At 43.5% G+C, this 18,370-nt stretch overlaps 1 protein-coding gene across 1 annotated transcript in view; it reads right to left on the reverse strand.

Annotated features, from left to right (window-relative positions):
- Positions 1-4,222: 4,222 nt before the first annotated feature.
- The window catches only part of LOC115943405 (uncharacterized), a 42,059-nt gene continuing 27,911 nt past the window's right edge, over positions 4,223-18,370 (reverse strand). The window contains exons 3-7 of the mRNA XM_081825598.1: positions 17,213-17,319; positions 16,093-16,187; positions 10,380-10,507; positions 8,239-8,488; positions 4,223-7,493 (exon numbers count right to left, since the gene is read on the reverse strand). Of these exons, the coding sequence (XP_081681724.1) occupies positions 7,412-7,493; positions 8,239-8,488; positions 10,380-10,507; positions 16,093-16,187; positions 17,213-17,319 (662 nt within the window). The 3' untranslated portion in view covers positions 4,223-7,411. The remainder of the gene's footprint in view (positions 7,494-8,238; positions 8,489-10,379; positions 10,508-16,092; positions 16,188-17,212; positions 17,320-18,370) is intronic.

An 18,370-nucleotide genomic window follows, 5' to 3' on the forward strand; every position in this document is an offset into this window, starting at 1 on the left:
GGATGGTGTGCTAAATGCTGTGCCTCAGCAGAGAGAGCTTGGAGAAGGGTTGAGTCATGTGAAAACCCTAGTGGCAGCAACCTAATTTCCAGTCCTGGGGCTTAGGGGAAATTAGCCTGGCTTTATAGGGCTTGCCTTACAAGCTTAAACCCACTGGCTGTGAGCAAATGCCACAATCACCTTAACTGTCAAAAAGCATGGAGCCACTGAACTGCACGATAAAAATAAATTTGCATCTTTGATATTCAATGCATATGGAAAAATTGAGAAAAAGAAATTCTTCTAGTAACATTTCAACTCAAATATTTGGAGACCGCTTTTCTCCTTTTTCAACTTTTTATTTAAATTCGAATTCACTAACATACAGTGCAATATTGGTTTCAGGAGTAGAATTCCGTGGTTCATCACTTACACACAACACCCAGTGTGGAGACCGCTTTTCAGTTGCAACCGCTCTGACCTCCTGTGAGCTGGGAAGGAAGGGAGCGGTACTGACAATGGCGGGTTCTACTGAGGCCAGGCTGCACTGTCCACTCTCAGAAGAATGTCGTTTTGGTTTTCTTTTTTTTTTTTTAAAGATTTTATTTATTTGAGAGAGAGAGTATGAGAAGGGAGGAGGGGCAGAGGGAGAAGCAGACTCCCTGCTGAGCAGGGAGCCTGATGTGGACTCGATCCTGCGACCCCGGGATCATGACCTGAGCCGAAGGCAGACGCTTAACCCACTGAGCCACCAAGGCACCCTCAGAAGAACGGTTTTAAGAATCATTTAGGCTTCATTTTCGGGTAGGTTTTTATACTTGTGCTTGAATATGGGCCACGTCAGAGCATCTGAGCATTCCCTTGCAACAACTTAATGAAGCAAGTTGATGGTAGAGCTGGAAAGCCGCCCTCTCTCTCCAGGCTGCCCTCCTGCAGTGGCAGCTCCTGGGGGGATAAAGGGTCCTTTTCCAGGAGGATTCAAATCTGCAAGGGGATTTGTGCCCCCCCTAGTTTTTCCAACAGAGGAAATTACGGTGACTGTGCTTTGTATTGCTTTCCCACGTGCGAAGAAAATGCAGTTACAGTAAATCAACCAAAACTTTCTTTTTTTTTTTTTTTTTGTATCAGGATGAATGTGCTCATGCAAGAGGTGTGGAGCATAAAGTCATAGTAAAGGCCACAGTCCCAGTTCCATTTCTGAGCTTGTGATCTGGCTGCAGGTCTGATCTGACAAATAGCAGGAAACAATCCACTGCAGTTTACAATAATGAGTTAGATTGGTAAGGATGGCTAAGGCTGTGAGAGTTCAGAAGAACTGGAAAAATCAGAGAAGAATTTGGAACGAAGGGGAGACTTAAGCCGGGCTCCAACAGCTGGACAGGAAAAGGAGGACGTTCCAGCTGAGTAGAATGAGAGCATTATGGGCCACAGGGTGGCATGAATGCAGGGGCAGGGGCGGCGTTGCTGCCTAAGTACCATTAAGCAGCTAGGGGTCTCCCATAGAAAGTAAGCAAGAGGTTTACCGAATAAGCTTCTCAATAGAGGAGGTGTGAACAGCTCATAAGGTTAGGAATAAGAGGACCCTGCCATAAAAGATAATGTGGCAAATCCGGCCACCATGAACTGGGACTCAGCCGTAGTTAACACGTATCAGACTGTGACTCAGAATCCTACTTCTTGGAACATCCAGCATCCACACCGAGTCAGACTGAAAAGTCCTTCTGATATTTTCAGCTGAGGCGCAAACTGGATTTTGCACAACTGACTTGATTGCCATGTCGTCATTAAGATGACCCCCCAAAAGAGACTAAACATTGACAAATATGTGAATTATTTAAAATTTTGGACTCTTTGTGGCAGGTATCCTAGGCCCAAAGAATACAGAAGTAATGAAAACGCGAAGCATTAGGGGTTTAAGGGCTGCTTATTTCTGAAAGCCTGAGGTGGCTCGGTTCTGAGAACTGAAGGACAGTGGCTAACATGGTGACTTAAGAGACAATCGATTATGGTAGAACCCCCATGGGGTCTACGTTTCCATCAAGCTAATCGTCAGTCTTCCCTTTGCAGGAGGTGGAGTGACTGAAAGTTGTGGATCTCTCTATAGCAAAGTCTGTCAGTTTGACCATGTTTAACGTTTAAAAAGGTTCAGCTTCACATATAGAAAACAGGTGGACATGCTCCACCCATCCCACCCCGACAAATCGGCCTCTGGTGTGGGGAACCGAGCCCTAAAGAAGGAAGCATTGTGTGGAGACAGGGGCCATGTCTCAGGCAGAAGTCAAGTCAGAAAGCCAGATATTCTATCCAAGGCAACTTGAAAAAGTGGAGAAAGCCCCAGCATATGCAAATATCAGACGGTGGGGCCTCACAGCAAATGAGTTCCAGTACTTGCAAGAAGAGCAAGCAAGCTATTGGCGGAAGGTAGGGAATCTCCTTTCATAAATATTAAGGAATTTTTAATACAGTATTTATTTAGAGACAAGGAAATGGGAATAGTTAGCCCTTTCTGTTGGTTTCTTTTAAACTTCTGCTCCCAAACATCTTTCTATGAGACAATAATTTTTAATATTACTGGAAAAACAGAAAAGCCCAAAGGGATCAAGTGAAATATTTACAACTGAGTGAAAACAGGAAGAAGAGAAAATGCTTTGACACATATTGAGACTCTTGGCTGCAAACAACAAAGGTTCTGTCAGGTTTCCTGGGAGAAACAGGAGGCTTACCAGGAGAATGCACGTGGAGGGCAAGCAGATGCTGAGCTACCAGGAAAGACGGCAGGTCAGGGGTCTGGTGCTCTCCCCTCTCTGTCCCATAGGCCCCCGATTCGGCCTCTTCTCTCCCCTGACCACCTTCACAGCTTCCTTGTAGTTTCTGCTCCCTCAACCCGCATGCGCAGGCTGCTAGAGCTCTCAGGCCCCTCTCTAATTGAGACCCTTCCGTCTGAGCTCTCTGCTACTAATGAGCACATTCTTGCTGCACTTTAATTTCTTAGAGGACTGAATCTGCCCGGCCCCATTCACCTGTTGGTGCCAGGTTACGTGATAGGCCATTTTCAGCCAATGCAATGGTCAGGTGTCTGCCTCTGGTCCAATTCCTAGGAGCAAATGAGCGGTGGGAAGTTAAAGGATGTGTTCAGGGCATTTCTCATTAGAAACGGCTGTGGTGGAACCAGCTCTGATTGCAGTCTCTATTAAAAAGTAATGATAACCAGCTCTTCTTCAGGACTAGCAAATGTGCTCTTAAACTTGAGCTTCAGGACATTTCTATTATTTTATTCCTTCAATCATTTATTCATTCTGACTCATCTTCTATCATAAAAGATTTGAGGTGGCTTACAAATCTATATATAATAAATAAGGATCAAATAGTTGAGAAATGTAGGCAAATTCTTATTTTTCTAAGAATAGAAAAATAAAAACCCAGGGACAAAATTTTCACCACATAGTACATAAAACTCAACTTTGGAAAATTACCAAAGGTAGGCCTTGAATTTGTCTCTAAACCTGAAACCTGCCAAGCTTAATAGCAATTGGCTAGATACAAGGCAAAAGTCCTGGCAGAAAATGTCATTTACATTCAAATAGGTTACTAGCCAAGCCTGTGGAAGCCTACCCCTCCAAAGAGACAATCACTCTCTCGCTCTCTGTCTCTCTCTTTCTTTTTTTTAAAGATTTTTTATTTATTTGACAGAGAGAGAGACAGCGAGAGAGGGAACACAAGCAGGGGGAGTGGGAGAGGGAGAAGCAGGCTTCCCGCTGAGCGGGGAGCCCGATGTGGGACTCAATCCCAGGACCCTGGGATCATGACCTGAGCCGAAGGCAGACGCCTAACGACTGAGCCATCCAGGCGCCCCTGTCTCTCTCTTTCTAAAAATTTCTGGGCCACTGTGATGGGAAAGGAGACTCCAGATTAGGTCTCAAGGCTTCCTCTGGTTCTGATCTCTTAAGGATGGTTGAGATTTCATTGACCAAGCAAGAGAACAAATCACTAAGAAGGCAAGATTTTATGTAGCTAAAACCAACCTCCAACACAACTTCAGTACATTGAAGGCTTACCCCTTTCCCTCCTCCCAAATGGAGACATGGTTTGAAAGTTCAAAAGGCACATCATAAACTTCTCACTTCTTTTTTATTGTTCATTGTCAGGCAAGAAGTATATAGGACGGCTGGCTCAGTGATTTTTCCACTCTCCAGTTTTTTGCCTATAGCATTTCTGACATTCTCAGATCTTCTGAGGCTCTTTATTTACTTTTTTTTTTTTACTTTCTTTTGATTATAGAGCAGCAAAAAGCACTAGAAAGCTTGGCCCTGGTGCATAATGGACGAGTTCTATCCTAGAGTACCAGGCCTGACATGGCCGGGTGAGATGCACTGTGGGAGCTCTGGAAAGGGAAAGGAGATGTTCCTTCACAGGCTGGACTTGGGAATCATTCTATTTTAAAGGACAGCTGTTGTTCAATACTCATTGAGTGGTGACCATGTTCTAAGCGCCACAGAAGCATGTATATGACTTGACATTTGAAAAGAGACTAGTTTTTATAGGAACCGGTTATTTGATACGATGATTGTATGGAAAGGGGTAGAAAGGGATTCTTGGTGCTTTAACTCTTGCTAACTGAGAAAAATGTCACATAGATTGCCAAGATGGTGATCCTGAAAAACCATTTACAGTATTCAATTAACAATAATTAAGGAACTCAGTGGGAAGCTCCTTACTGACTTGCTAAATAGCAAAAATTTGTACTTGGCATTCCCAGTGGGTGAGAGAAAAGATAATAAGTACCCAAAATGTAAAGACAATCGAAATGAAACCAATTATGACAAAATTATATTACTCAAATAGAAACACAAGTCGAATCAGGAATATTTAAGTTTTTGACAAGAAATATTAAAAAGAGATACAGTAACGTTTTAGCCATTAATTGATCATCTAATCTAGTATAGTTCTGGGAAGGGAGCTGCTTTATAAACCTCCAAGTTTTACATATGCTGATAAGGGACCACAGTCTATTATAACAACCTCATATCTTTAGCAGCTAGTAAAGGCTAATTTTCTGTTAATATAGTTAATAATGAACCATAATTGATTCTATTACCAATGGTCTCGAAAAGACAGTTAGCTAGTCATTTAGCCCATCTTTTCACAATCACAGACTCACAAATACTAATGCTAATTTGATTTACTATATTCAACTTTCGCAATTTTCAACTATTCTCCACCAGCTAATTTTCTAAGGCATTACAACAAAGACTCTTTTTTTCTCCTACCTTTTTATAGGTTTTCTCTCCTGCTTTGTTACGATCCTTCGCTTCCCCAATAATTTCCCCTCCTCCACATATTTGAAATGGTACAATCAACCTCAGACTTGAAATAATCCTCCAATATCCAATCCAGTACAAGTCAAGGGTTGTCTACATCATGGAGGAAATCTAAAGCATGGAAGACTTCTTAGGTTTCATTTAATCCAACCTTCCCATTCCTCGATGCATATGTATTTATATGCACATTTCACACTGACAAATACTTAACTCTACAAACCTAACCTAATCTGATCTCTGGCAAGGAAAAAAAACAAACCATAGTACATTCATCATTAATCCAGCAAGCATCTGTAGAAGTTTTCCTCTGGTGGACTCTTGTGTATGTCCAAACCTCTGTTGGGCGAACTGAATCTTTGGGTTTTAAATATTCGGTTTAAGTATTTAATACTTTAATATTTTTAATATTAAATATTTTAAATGATTGGTTTGAAAATTAATAAATGAATAATAAATAAAACCTTTAAGTATGTTTGAACAAAACCCTCATATTTATTATCACAGAGCTAAGCTCAATCAATCTTTTCATATGAAAATAACTCTGAGGAAGGCATAAATCACAGCGATCGTGCAGAGGTAAACCTATCTGTGTGTATGCATGTGTGTGTAAATATAAACAGATGTGTATATATATATAAATATGTTTTTCAAAAACTTGATCATACTTTTCTGTGGCTTGCTTTTTTTCTTAATATGTTACAAATATCTTTCTATTCCAACTAATAGATACCAATTTTACCAATTTAATGGCTACATGATGGTATGGTTGTAGTTTACCTCATTTATCTTCTGTTGTTCAACATTTAGGCTCTTCTGGTTTGCTTGTACACACATCTTTACATACTTATCTGAGATCTACTCATTCAACTGGGATGAATTTCTGCAGGTCATAGAGTTAAACCTTTAAATATATATTGACAATTCGCCCTCCAGAAAGGTGGTTTTATTTTGCATGGGTAGTGTATGAAAGTGTCAAATAACCCATCCAGTACAACTCAGGTTTTTCTTTATATGATAGATGAAAAGAGGTATCTGGTTCCATTTGTATTCTTTGGTTACTAGTAAGGTTGAAAATGCTTTCATATGTTGAATAGTCATTTCTCATTTAGTAAATTCCCAGATCATGTTCTTTGTTCACTGTTATATAGTAAGGAGACCCTTTATTATGTACATCTTCAGTCTTACAAATGCTTTTCCTGGTCCGTATTTGGCTTTTAAACTTGTTCCCAGGATTTTTTTCTGGCTATTTTTGTATGCTAGTTTTTAAAAAATAAATGTTAAAATCAGTTTTTAATACATTTCAAAAAATAATTCCATTTGGGGGACTGATAGAGGTTTTGTCAAGTTTTGAAAACAGTTTTAAATGTTGGGTATGGACTCTGGGCAACGGAAGCTCCTTTGGCCGTCTATCATTCATTGAGTGCCTCCATATGGCAAGTGCTAAGCTAGCCGTCATGGGGGCTACTAGAATGTTTACATCTGATCCCTGTCTTCAGATCTACGCAGAACAAACAAGCAACACAACTCCTCACAGTTGACTATGAGTAAACATGAGAGGATAGGATAGCGGTAGCTTTGGAGTTGAGAGTCTGACAAACTGGTTGTTGAGAGGAACTTGGGGAAAGATGTGTGGTTGCTGGTGAGCCAGTTGGTTTGCTTCAGTGGCATGACTGGTTTAACTTGGGGATTTTGTAGATGAATGTGCCACCTTCAATTACACCCTGTGTCTCCTTCAGGGTATATATCTATTCTGATCCAGTAATGGATTCTCCCTTGGAGCAGAGTGCCGACTTGGTCCTACTAATCCTGGCCATCAGGATATTTTCTTCACTCAAACAAAAGCAATGACCTGATCTAAGGTACTTTACTAGGGAGAACGCCTGCCGATCTCTAAGATTTCCATCAAAATCATAGTTTGCCAAGGTGTAAGCTGACCGCATCCTTTATAGGCGTGTGGATCAGCCAGCTGGCAAGTCCTGGCCACTACTCTCGCCAGGCAATCAGCCAACAACACAGCACTCTGAGCAAGATTCATTCCCACTGCAACATTTATTCTATTTTATTTTCTGAGGTGTTAGCTGCATTCTGTTAATTGGGACCTTTTGCAAAGTCTTTCAGACACTTTGAAGTGTCCGTTCTCCCATCAATTTCTGGTGAAAATTTATAGTCCTGTCACATGGGTCTTCAGCAAGAAATCTGTAAAAAGAGTGAAGGTGATTTTTTTTCCTTTACCTAACTCAGTGTAGCAGAAATGAGGCAGTGGAACTGTCAGTCATTTCTAAGGATGCCAATTTTCACTGCTTGACAATCTTAAATGTAAAATTTCAGCTATTTGATGATATGCCTGAACATAGCCCATCCCCCGGATCCGATGATAAGTGTTGAACAGCAGGTTTGGGGCCCTTTGCTTAGGCATGATAATTTAGGGAAATAGTTAGCTCATCAAAATTGGCTGGGTGCCCTGTTTTCATATTATCCAGACAGAAGTCACTGAACCACAACTTTGCTGCTTAGAAACAGGCAGTAAATGGGAGGGAGTGGGGAACTATGAAAAGTTACCATAACCAGTCATGAAGTGCACTTTACACTCAAGGATGAACTATCACATGTTAAGTTGTACCCACAGATACGTCTGGGAGAGCACTCCACAGATCTGCTGGCCGAACTCTGGTCTTTGCCAGCCAGCTGACCTGAACCAAGACCGAGGACGCAGGGAACCAGAGGTTCTTCGCATGTGAGAGAGAAAGCCAATTGATGGCTTCTAAGTTCTCAAGCTCCGTGTTCTGAGGACTTGGTTGAAGAACTACATTCATCATGTCTCCATTTGGGTAGACTACTTTTAAAATGTCACTCTTTAAAACGAGAAACCTAAAACTCATGAAGCAATGACTATTTATTCAGTCTCCGCATGTGGTTCAGCAGAGCATGCCCTCTGTCTCACCTTAAGAAGTTCACGTGCTCACAGTGGGTGAATAAAGGCCGGGCACAACTACCCATGGGCTGAGATAAGAGAGGTGAAGAGGACTGTGGGGTTTGGAAAATCACAGATGTGACCCTTTCCAGCTCCTTTGTTCGAAGACTGAGCCCGTGAGAGCTGGCTGGAGACTGCAAGCGGGTTTCATGGAGTATTCGGCATTTGCTGAGAACCTTGAACGAACGTGAGATTTCCAAGAGATGAAACTGAGGGAATTCTAGGCAGAGAGAACAGAATAAACACAGATGCAGACATAAGGAAGTTCAGACAATATTTAAAGAATTCCTGAACTCAAACACCTAGAGACAACAAATCCAATTTGTTTGCAATCCAGGTTAAGGTATTAATTTATCTTTTCTGCAAATATTTATTGACTACCCACTGTGTAGGACACACCACACTTGGCGCTATAAGACATCCAAAGATGACTCAGGAAGTTCAAGTATAGGTTTAAACTAGGATTTTAAATAATAAAAGAAATATATGCATATTTTGCATAAAATATGGAAAACAGAAGAGGACAAAGAGCTAAATTAAAAATCACCTACCTTATTTAAGTTTATAGACTTTGAAAGTAATGTCTCATCTAGCACACAGAAGCAAAGATATAAATTTGGATGAATACAGAAGCAATCACTGATTAGCTCAAAGCAACATTTAAATTGATCTTTCCAGTGAAAAGGCATTAGAAAAAGCAATCTAAAGAACACCTGTTTAGATGCAGGAGAATCAACAATTAGGTTCTTCAGGGAATGAGGAGTTTTCAGCTGCCTTTACTCCAACGAGAGGCAATAGAGCTTAGCATTTTTATTACTGTAATCAAGAACATTAAGGGGACCAGAGGAAAATATTCACACCCACCTCTTAATCTTCAAGAGGAGGCAAGTCCCTTAAGCCACTCACTTAATTAAGCACAGGCTGGGGTTGGGGAAAGGGGTCCTCTGTAGGATTCTCCGTGTGACTCTTCCTCAGAATCTGGGCTCTAGACTTTAGAGTAAAAGAAAAAAAAAAAAATACGGTTTCAACTTCCAGACCCAAGGAGACCCAGGCAGTGAACGTGACTGGCGTAGAGGCGGAAGAGGTATGCTCAGTGCCTCCATATGGCCTCTAGTCTAGAGTGGGGGGTGCCATCCCCCAAGTGTCAGTGTACAGTGGGCGCTGCATGACTCCGGGGAGCAGCATTCGCAGAGACCCTGATGGGCGTGCCAAGCGGGAAAGCGTGGCTTCACCCCTTCCTATCCCCTCTTCAGATGCCTTCCTAATAGTAACAGAAATAATGGTAATAACAGCTAGCATCTATTTAGCGCTATGTGCCAGATTCCATGCATTTTCCGTGCAAAATCCCACTGATTCCTTGCAACCACTCCATGAGCAAGTAATATAAATATCCCCATTTTGTAGATACTAGAGTGATCACCCAATAAATGTATTATCCCAACTGGGACACTTTTTGAGAGCAAAAGGAGGTGCTGTTACTACTGATAGTGGGACAACAGGTGTAAACCAGGACTGACCCAGGTGAACCAGAGCACGTGGTCCCCCTGCAGATAAGGCTGCTCAGGTGCAGAGTCAAGGCAAAGGATACTTGGCAGTGTTAACCTCAGAATGTTTCCACTGAACAGCTTTCGTCCTTGTGCCAGGCCTTCCTGTGCTTCAGTGTTTTTATCTGTAAAATGGGGGTGATGAAACAACTTCATACAGTTATGGAAGGATTTAACCAGGGTGAAGTACCTAAGGGATGGATAAGAACTCAAAGCAAGAGCCACTAAACCTCAGTTCCCTCTCTAGTGCCCCTGCAGAGTCCAGGCCTCCGGAAGCTCAGGCAAGGCCCTTCACTTCTGTGGCCCTCAGCTGGTTCGTGCAGGTAAGAATGGGGCTGAACTGAGGGCAAACATTCCTTTCCACTCGGACATTCCTCCTTCTCTGATTCCTCTGGAGTTCATCTATGTTCACCCACATGCAAGCAGAGGAATGCCCCCCTCTCTTCTGCTTTTAGTTCAGAGAATGGAGTCCTTTTGCTTATGCTTACTTTCATTCTCTAGTGCTTTCCCTAGGTGGTGGAAATGGTGAACCTGGGAGACCTTTCTCTCCCTTCTTCTTTCCGTTACCTTTTGCTTGTGCTGGAGCTCCTGATGTGGCTCCCTTTTCAATGACAGGGAGCAAGCTGTCAGGCTGGTCAAGGAATCCCGTTTGGATCACGCCTATGACCTTGTCCTTTCTTGGAGCCACAAAATGTCTGTATGAGAAAAAATAGGCTACAAATTGCATTCAAAGGTCACATTATAATGCCTATGTGAGGACCATTTTTCCTAAGAACAAACACTGGAATTTCATTGAGAATGAAACACAGGAATGAATCAAAGGCAGTGGGCGGAAGGAAGAGCATGCAGGCTTGTGCTTAGGAGATGGTTCCTCGCCGCCACCACCACAAACCCTCGGGGCAGGGTGGCCTCCAGAAAAAGGCAAGGACACTGGAGCATGCTTTTTCCTTTCCTCCTGCCCCCCCTCCCTTCCATATCTCAAAGATAGTAATGGAGCACCAATGATGTGGCTTTCAGGAACTGTGCTAGGCTCTGAGGGTTGGAGTAGAGGAGAAAGTAGATAGACACAGTCTCTGCCTTCACAGAGCTTCCATCTTCGGGATGAGAGAGAGGAAAATCTAATTACCACATGAAAATGTGTCAGTGGGACCCTGAGAAGCACCGTGGAGGAGAACTACATCGTGCCATAGTGAGGTCTGACCTAGTTAGGGAGGCCAGGCAAGGTCTCCCTGAGGAAGTGGGGAGGCTCCTGCGGAGACGGGAAGGATGAGTCGGCATTCCGGGCAGAGGAAGCAGCTTGTGCAGAAGCCCTGAGGTGAGAGGAAGCTCTGAGGGTTTGAAGAACTGAAAGAAGGTCAGAGTGTCTGGAGCTCTGAGAACAGGGGGATGGGGTACAGGATGGGGCTGGAGAGGGACTTAGGGCCTGTAGTCCTCTTTCAGCATTTAGGATTTCCCTAAAAGCCACGGGGAATTTCTCCAAGTGTTTTCAGCAGGAAGTTGAAGGATCAGAGTTTATTTGAAGATGATTGCTCTAGGAAAATAGGTTCAAATGAGTCAAGAAAGGAAGCGAGGGAATAAGGAAATAAGGAATCACGGTAGCTAATGTTTATGGAACATGTTTTACTACGGGCCAAGTATTGGCCTATGAACTTTATACACAGCTCATTTAATCCTCACACAGCCCTATGGGCCAGACGCTACTATCCCTCACTTTTCACGGAAGAGGAGATTGACACACAGGAAAATTGGGCCAGCACTGGTTAGCTAGAAAGTGCTGGAACCAGGCTGTGACCCAGCAGTCCATCTCCAGATCCCACAGCTCAGCACTCAGTCCCGACAGCACAGATGCTCCTTCCTGTCCTCAGGCCAGGCAGGAGCCGAGGCAGTAGCAGGGGGCTTGTCCCTGGCTAATGGCTGTGGACAGACAGACCCTACAGCTATTAAGTGGCAAGAACTGAAAAGACTCAGGCCGGCAGCTGGAGTGAAGAGAATCCCAGGTTCCTGTGTGGGAAGAAGGTGGGAGGGGTTGCAGCAGAGGGGGCTCCGGATGGGCCCAATTGGAGGTGGGGAGCTTGGGTGGATTGTAGGGACCTCCTTACAGTTCTGGACCTAAGGAAAAGAAGACAGCTTTGGAAACCCAGTGTGAGCGCTCAGGTTTTCTTGCCTTCTTCTCCTCTTAGTGGGAATTCCGTGCGGTCTGCTAAGACTGAACCACTTAATTCTCTTCTTTTAAAAGCTAGGCCTCCGCCATTTCTTTCCTGCTTCATTTATTCAACATGGTGTTTAAATTCTTTTAGTTGGTAAAAGGTTTGCTTTCGCTCTGACTGCATTCCTAGAAATTCTGTCTGAATTTTGCTTGGATTCACATGCCCCTGGATTGCATCCCCCCTTCTCAGAATTAATCTGAACAAATAGCCATGTTTTCTAGCTTCCAAACACTGTTCCAAACGACGATTGACGCCCCTAATTCTGACGCTGGTCAGCTTTGAGCCTCAGAAGGTACATACTGTTTTATCTCAGTGGTGCACTTCAGGTATCTATGTGCTCAAATTTAAGCAAAATGAACTGTTCTTATGTACAGCTGCCACTAAAATACATTTTTAAATACACAGTTCCTACTCTCTTGCCTCAAGATTAGTTTTGGAAAACTTGCTAAAAAACAATCTTCTTACAGATTTTAAGTTCAAACTACTGGACCACACAAACCAACTTGGCAGAGCTGTTCTCTGATACACATATGTGCATTTACACACACACACAGTTTTAAAAAGGAAGATGAGGGGATGCAGTATTGCAAAATTTCTGTAAATTCTAAAATCTATCACCAGACAGACAGTTTTAACAAATTAGTCAGAATTATAATTCTAACTTTGTAGGGTACCTCTGGCTAAGCTATCTCTCCCCTAATGATTCCACAAAAGCAGCTAGACTCCATTTAGGCTTCTTTGTTAAAATGCATTGGGAAGTGGGGGTAGATCGTGCATTCATCAGTTCCTGTAATGGTTACTGGGTGCTTACTAGTGCCAGAGACTGTGGGAGGGGGCACAGTGATGTGCTAGAAGGGGCATAAACTCCATCTTGAATTTCAATCTTATTGGGAGAATCGGACTAAAGAAGCAATCAAATTCAGAGTTCCTGGAGGAAGAGAGCTGTAAGCCAAGACCTGAAGGATGAGTAGAAGTTATCCTGGAGAAGAGAAGAAGGAAAAAGAAGAGGCAGAGGGAATGCCATATTCAAAGACTCAGAAGTGAGCAAGAACGGTGGGCATTAAAGAACTGTGAAGTCCAGTAGGGCTGGGTCTTAGAATGCAAGAGAGGGGTTGGTGAATGAGACCAGGTCCCAAAGGGTCTTATAACCATGTTAAGGAATCTGGAATTTATCCTGAGGGTAGAGGGAAGCCCTTGAAAGGGTTATAGCAGGGAGTGTGGAGAATCGAATGAGGAGAAGCTATTTTAATGACCCAGAGAAAATGGTGGCCTGAAATAGGATAGTAGCTGAGGGGAAGATTCAAAGGGTTACTGGGAGGTTGGCCATAGGAGAGCAGGGGAGGGGCGAGGTGACAGGACAACTCCCAAGTCTCTGGCGTGGCCAACTGGATGGATGACAGAGCCATCCACTGAGAGAAAGAGGGCATGGTGTACCTGATGGGGGGGAGGGGGCAGAGAGAGTGGTGTCAGACAGGTTTCTGCAGGCTGAGGTGCCTGTGGGACACCCAAAGTAGATGACCACTACCAGCAAGGTAGTTATTTAATTCGCTAGTTAGTTATTGAGGCATCTAGACTAAAGATAGAGACATTGTAACTAAAGCTAGCTGAAGGAGCAGATGAGAATGTTCAAGAAGAGGTGTCCAGTGATTTTAGCAACATGGAAGTCACTTGTGATTTTGAAGGGGCAAGTTCAAGGAGGGTGGTGGAGACAGAAGGCTGGTTGCAGGGCGAGCACAGGGAGAGGAGCAGGTAATAGGCAGCGTAGACATCTCTTTCAAGAAGTTTAACGAAAAAGGAAAAGAAGGTCTGGGGCAGCTGCTGGTTTTAGATCTGGGAGACTCTGGTGAATTTAAGTATCAATGCTAAAAATTCAGGAGGGAAGAAGGGGCTGAGAGCTCAGCAAAGAGAGGCATAGGGGAAGCTGGGGATGACATCCAGGGACTGGGGAAGGTAAAGAAGGTGGAAGGATAAGTGTGGGAGAGGAAAGAGCATAGGCTTGGCTGTGGGGACGGGCTGAAGATGTTCTCACTGAGGTTTCTATTTGTCTGTTAGCGCAAGGCAAGAAAATCTGTTAAGATGGAACTTATTCTTTTCCTCACAGTTAAAAAAAATCCAAAGTAAAACAAGATTTCATTTTTTTACCTATCAGATTGGCCAAAATAAAAATATTCACTAAGTCCACCCCACTATGAAGGATACCTTCTTTAATCTATTTCTCATGCATACACAAGAGTGTCTACTAGGGAAAATGAGGGTTCATTTTACTGATCAAGGTGAGTGGCCACAGGGGCCGGGCGAGAGGAAGCATTACTTCTGGGTGTGTCTGCGAGGGTGTTTCCAGATGCAATTAGCATTGGAATTGCTAGGCTCAGTAATGTAGATTGTCCTCCCCAGTATGGGTGGTCATCACCTAATCCGGTGACAGCCTAAGCAGAACAAAGGCAGAGGAAGGAGGAATTTGCCCGTTTTTCTTGCCTCACTGCTTGAGCTGAAATGTGTCATCTTCTTCTGTCCGGGGACTGAGATTTACACCATCAGCCCCCCTGGTTCTTAGGCCTTCAGATTTGGGCTGAATTACACCACTGGATTTCCTGCATCTCCAGCTTAGACAGCGTATCTTGAGACTTCTCCATCTCCATAATCGTGTAACCAGTTCCTCATAATAAATCTATGTGTCTATATATATCCTATTGTTCTGTTTCTCTGGAGAACGCTGACTAATATAATGCCCATGCCCATTTTTCTACTAGGTAGTTGGTCTTTTCCCTATTAATTTTTAAGAGTGGAGAAGGTTTGAAGTAGGCTTTACAGAAGAGAGAAGACATGAAGAGGGTTGGTGTTTAGGGCAGCCACCAGGCTGCATCCGGAGCTAAGTACAGAGCTCTGCAGGCCTCCTCACATTGAATAGCTTTTCCCTCAACTGTCTGTTTGCAGCCTGGCCTGTGATTTCTTTCTCCTAAAGGTTTACAATTCCCTGAGGCCATTGCTGACCAACAGGCCTGCAGTCCGAGTAGGAAGGAAGGAAGGCCCTATTCTTTTGAGTTCCCATTGTCAGCCTGTGGGTGGGTGGGAGGGAGGGAGAAGTGCCTAAATCCCTGAATCAGCTCCAGGAATGGACTCGGGGCCTCGTTGCTGGGTTTTGGTGTTTACTCTGGGCACCAGTTTCCCCTACTTGATCTAAAGGGTGTGGCCTTCCAGACCCCCAGTGAACCAACCCATATCAGCTCTACTGGACACTGTCCTTCTGGAGGCAGATCTTGATGCTGCCTGCCCCAGCTGGGTGCCTTCCTACGTGTAGTGACAGCTACTCTCTTTGTCTACACACAGTCCTAGGCCCAAGGGCCAGACAGCACAGGGCTGAGGATGCAGGCAGGGTGGGACTGGGCTTCCTCAGCAGGTAGCTGTCTCCCTCCCACCCTTTTGCATTTTCCAGAGTCCCACAGATGGGAGTTCGGAGCCTGGAAGGCGTGAGAGGCCAAGTTATGGAAAAGTAAATGGAAAGCCCAGCACGTACCCTCTCCCAGGGCAGAACTTCGAGCTTCCGGCTACTCATGAAACCTCAAAGTGGTGTGCAGTGTTTTGTAAAGCTGTCATCACAACATTCAAATCACAGAGTTAAAAATGGCCTAAGTAATAAAAGGATAGAAACACATTTCAATCATTTATTAGCACACGGGATGTGCCAGGTGCTGTGCTAAAAGGCTTTACATACATTGGCCCTTAAACAACCCTATAAGATAGTGACCATTATTATCCCCATTTTACAGATGACAAAAGTGGGGCTTAGGGCTGCTAAGTAACTCTCCCTAAATCACAGGGCAAGTAAGTGGCAAAGAAGGCATTTGAACCTAGCGCTAATGTGGAAACTCTCAAACCCAGCATTAGGCTAGGGCATTGTACGTCCTGCTGATCCCATCAGTGCAGATGTGCCCAGGGAGGCCCTAACTGACTGGCGAGTATACTTGACGTTGCTCAATGCTCTGCAGATTCCTCTTTTCCTAAGAAAGAGCCCTGCCTAAGAGTTCTGCCCCAGGAAACTCAGTCACATCACAGCTTTTCAAAAACAGACCCACCTTAATAAACAGACACTTTCCCTGAGTCCACCTGAGCCTCTCTTGTTTGGTGACCAGATGAAGGACGTGCCCTGGGTGCATGATGGCTCCACCCACTGCAATAATTACAAAAAGGGATCACAGGTCCTAATATTCAAATGCATTGGAAAGGCTAGCATTTTTCAGCTAACCTTTCATAACCATTGCTTTTAGATTCCACTTCTTTTTTTTATTATGTTAGATTCCACTTCTTTAATTAAAAATAATTTCTTGTCCCCACCTCCTATCTAACCCTTTTGCTTGTGAGTGGAGGTTTAAGCTTGGAATCCTGGCATCCATGGAGATTTGACTTTGAGCTAACAGGTGCTGGGGAGCAGACCCATAACTAGAATCCAGAGGGACACATTATTTTCTTTTTCAACCCTCTTGATGGCTGAAGGTGCTAACCATGTCACTATGTAGCAGCTGAAAAGGAAATTGAGCACAAAGAAAAAAATGACACACCCCTCAACCCACTGTTTAAAAAGACAAACATTCAAAACATGTGGACTGTGGAATTTTTTTTTAAACTTTTTACTTTTATTGTTTAGGTTGACGCTGATCTGAAAGGATCGCCTTTCTTTGTAATATGCACTACTGTAACAGACATTTATGAAGACTGAGCCACATGGAAATGAGAAGATGCTCCTACCAGCAAATTATTATAGTCGGTTAACTCCTCCAAAAGATACGCAATTTTGTAAAATTGTTCCAGTATCTGCTTCCCCTTTGTCTCAAGAACCCAACATTTAGAAAATTCCTTCAAAATTTCTTAAGCCACAAGTAGTACATGCCTTCCGAAATGCTAAAAATGCCAAAACAGTATTTTGATTTTCAATGCTCTCTCTCTACTGCAAGTTCCTGCGTCATTATTGTAAATGTCCTCGGGGTGGGGAGAAATGAAGCTTTTTTTCCATGGGTAGCGGAGGTGACTCCAATCATAATTTTTGGTTACTAATAAAGAAAAGTGCAGCCAACTGAAATGGCCCAAAATAAATTGTTGTTGAAACTAGCATTTTTAAAATTGGTATAGTTGGAATCTCAAAGGCTTAGAACTAATTTACAAATGGTAAGTCACAGAGGAAGCTCAAAGAGGCCTCACCTTCCAGGTTGGGATCAAGGAGCACAGCTTGGCATCCGGTGGGTCCCTCTTTGAGCACGACAACAGGGACTGCCCGGATGGGGTTTCTAAGCTTGAGGAATACACTTCTTAAAGTCCTTTATTACTTTCTGGTTCTGTTTTCTATCTTGAGGGGGATAGGCGTACAGGGGCAAACAAGGAAGGGAGGAGCAGAAAGGAAAATATATCGCCCAGTTAGAGAAACTTGATGGCAAAATATCCCAATGGATGTGAACTAAATTTAATTGGCAACTGTGCCCAAAGAAGATCACTTCAAGAGGAAAATTCCAATTTGTGGAGTGCCAGGATTATAGAGGTCAATGGCAACTCCTCTCAAGTTCTAAGAGCTGTTCCTTCGGTTCTCTGCCCTGCCCCTCTGTCGCCAGCCCATCCTCACTCCTAGGCTACACTGTGATATGATGTAAAAGAAAGCTATGTCTGAAGAACATGTCCTCCCCAGGAAAGGCATTACATTGTCTGTGATAGGGGAGCCAACAGTGTCTTTGGAGACAGGACCAGGTATGAACCCTGGCTGTCCCAGGTATAAGCTACGTGACGCAGTCAAAGTACTTAACCTCTCTGAGTGTTAGAATGCTTGCATGGAGCACTGGGTGTTATACGCAAACAATGAATCATGGAACACTATATCAAAAACTAATGATGTACTGTATGGTGACTAACATAACATAATAAAAAATAAAAAATAAAAAAAATGAGTGTTACACCAGTCAGAATGGCTAAAATTAACAAGTCAGGAAATGACAGATGTTGGCGGGGATGCGGAGAAAGGGGAACCCTCCTACGCTGTTGGTGGGAATGCAAGCTGGTGCAGCCACTCTGGAAAACAGTATGGAGGTTCCTCAAAAAGTTGAAAATAGAGCTACCATATGATCCAGCAATTGCACTACTGGGTATTTACCCCAAAGATACAAAAGTAGGGATCCAAAAGGGTACATGCACCCTGATGTTTATAGCAGCAATGTCCACAATAGGCAAACTGTGGAAAGAGCCAAGATGTCCATCGACAGATGAATGGATAAAGAAGAGGTGGTATATATATACAATGGAATATTATGCAGCCATCAAAAGGAATGAGATCTTGCCATTTGCAACAACGTGGATGGAACTGGAGGGTATTAT

The sequence above is a fragment of the Leptonychotes weddellii genome, chromosome 7 (assembly GCF_054177405.1).
Source record: "Leptonychotes weddellii isolate Sample4059 chromosome 7, ASM5417740v2, whole genome shotgun sequence".
In the NCBI taxonomy this organism is placed as follows: domain Eukaryota; kingdom Metazoa; phylum Chordata; class Mammalia; order Carnivora; family Phocidae; genus Leptonychotes; species Leptonychotes weddellii.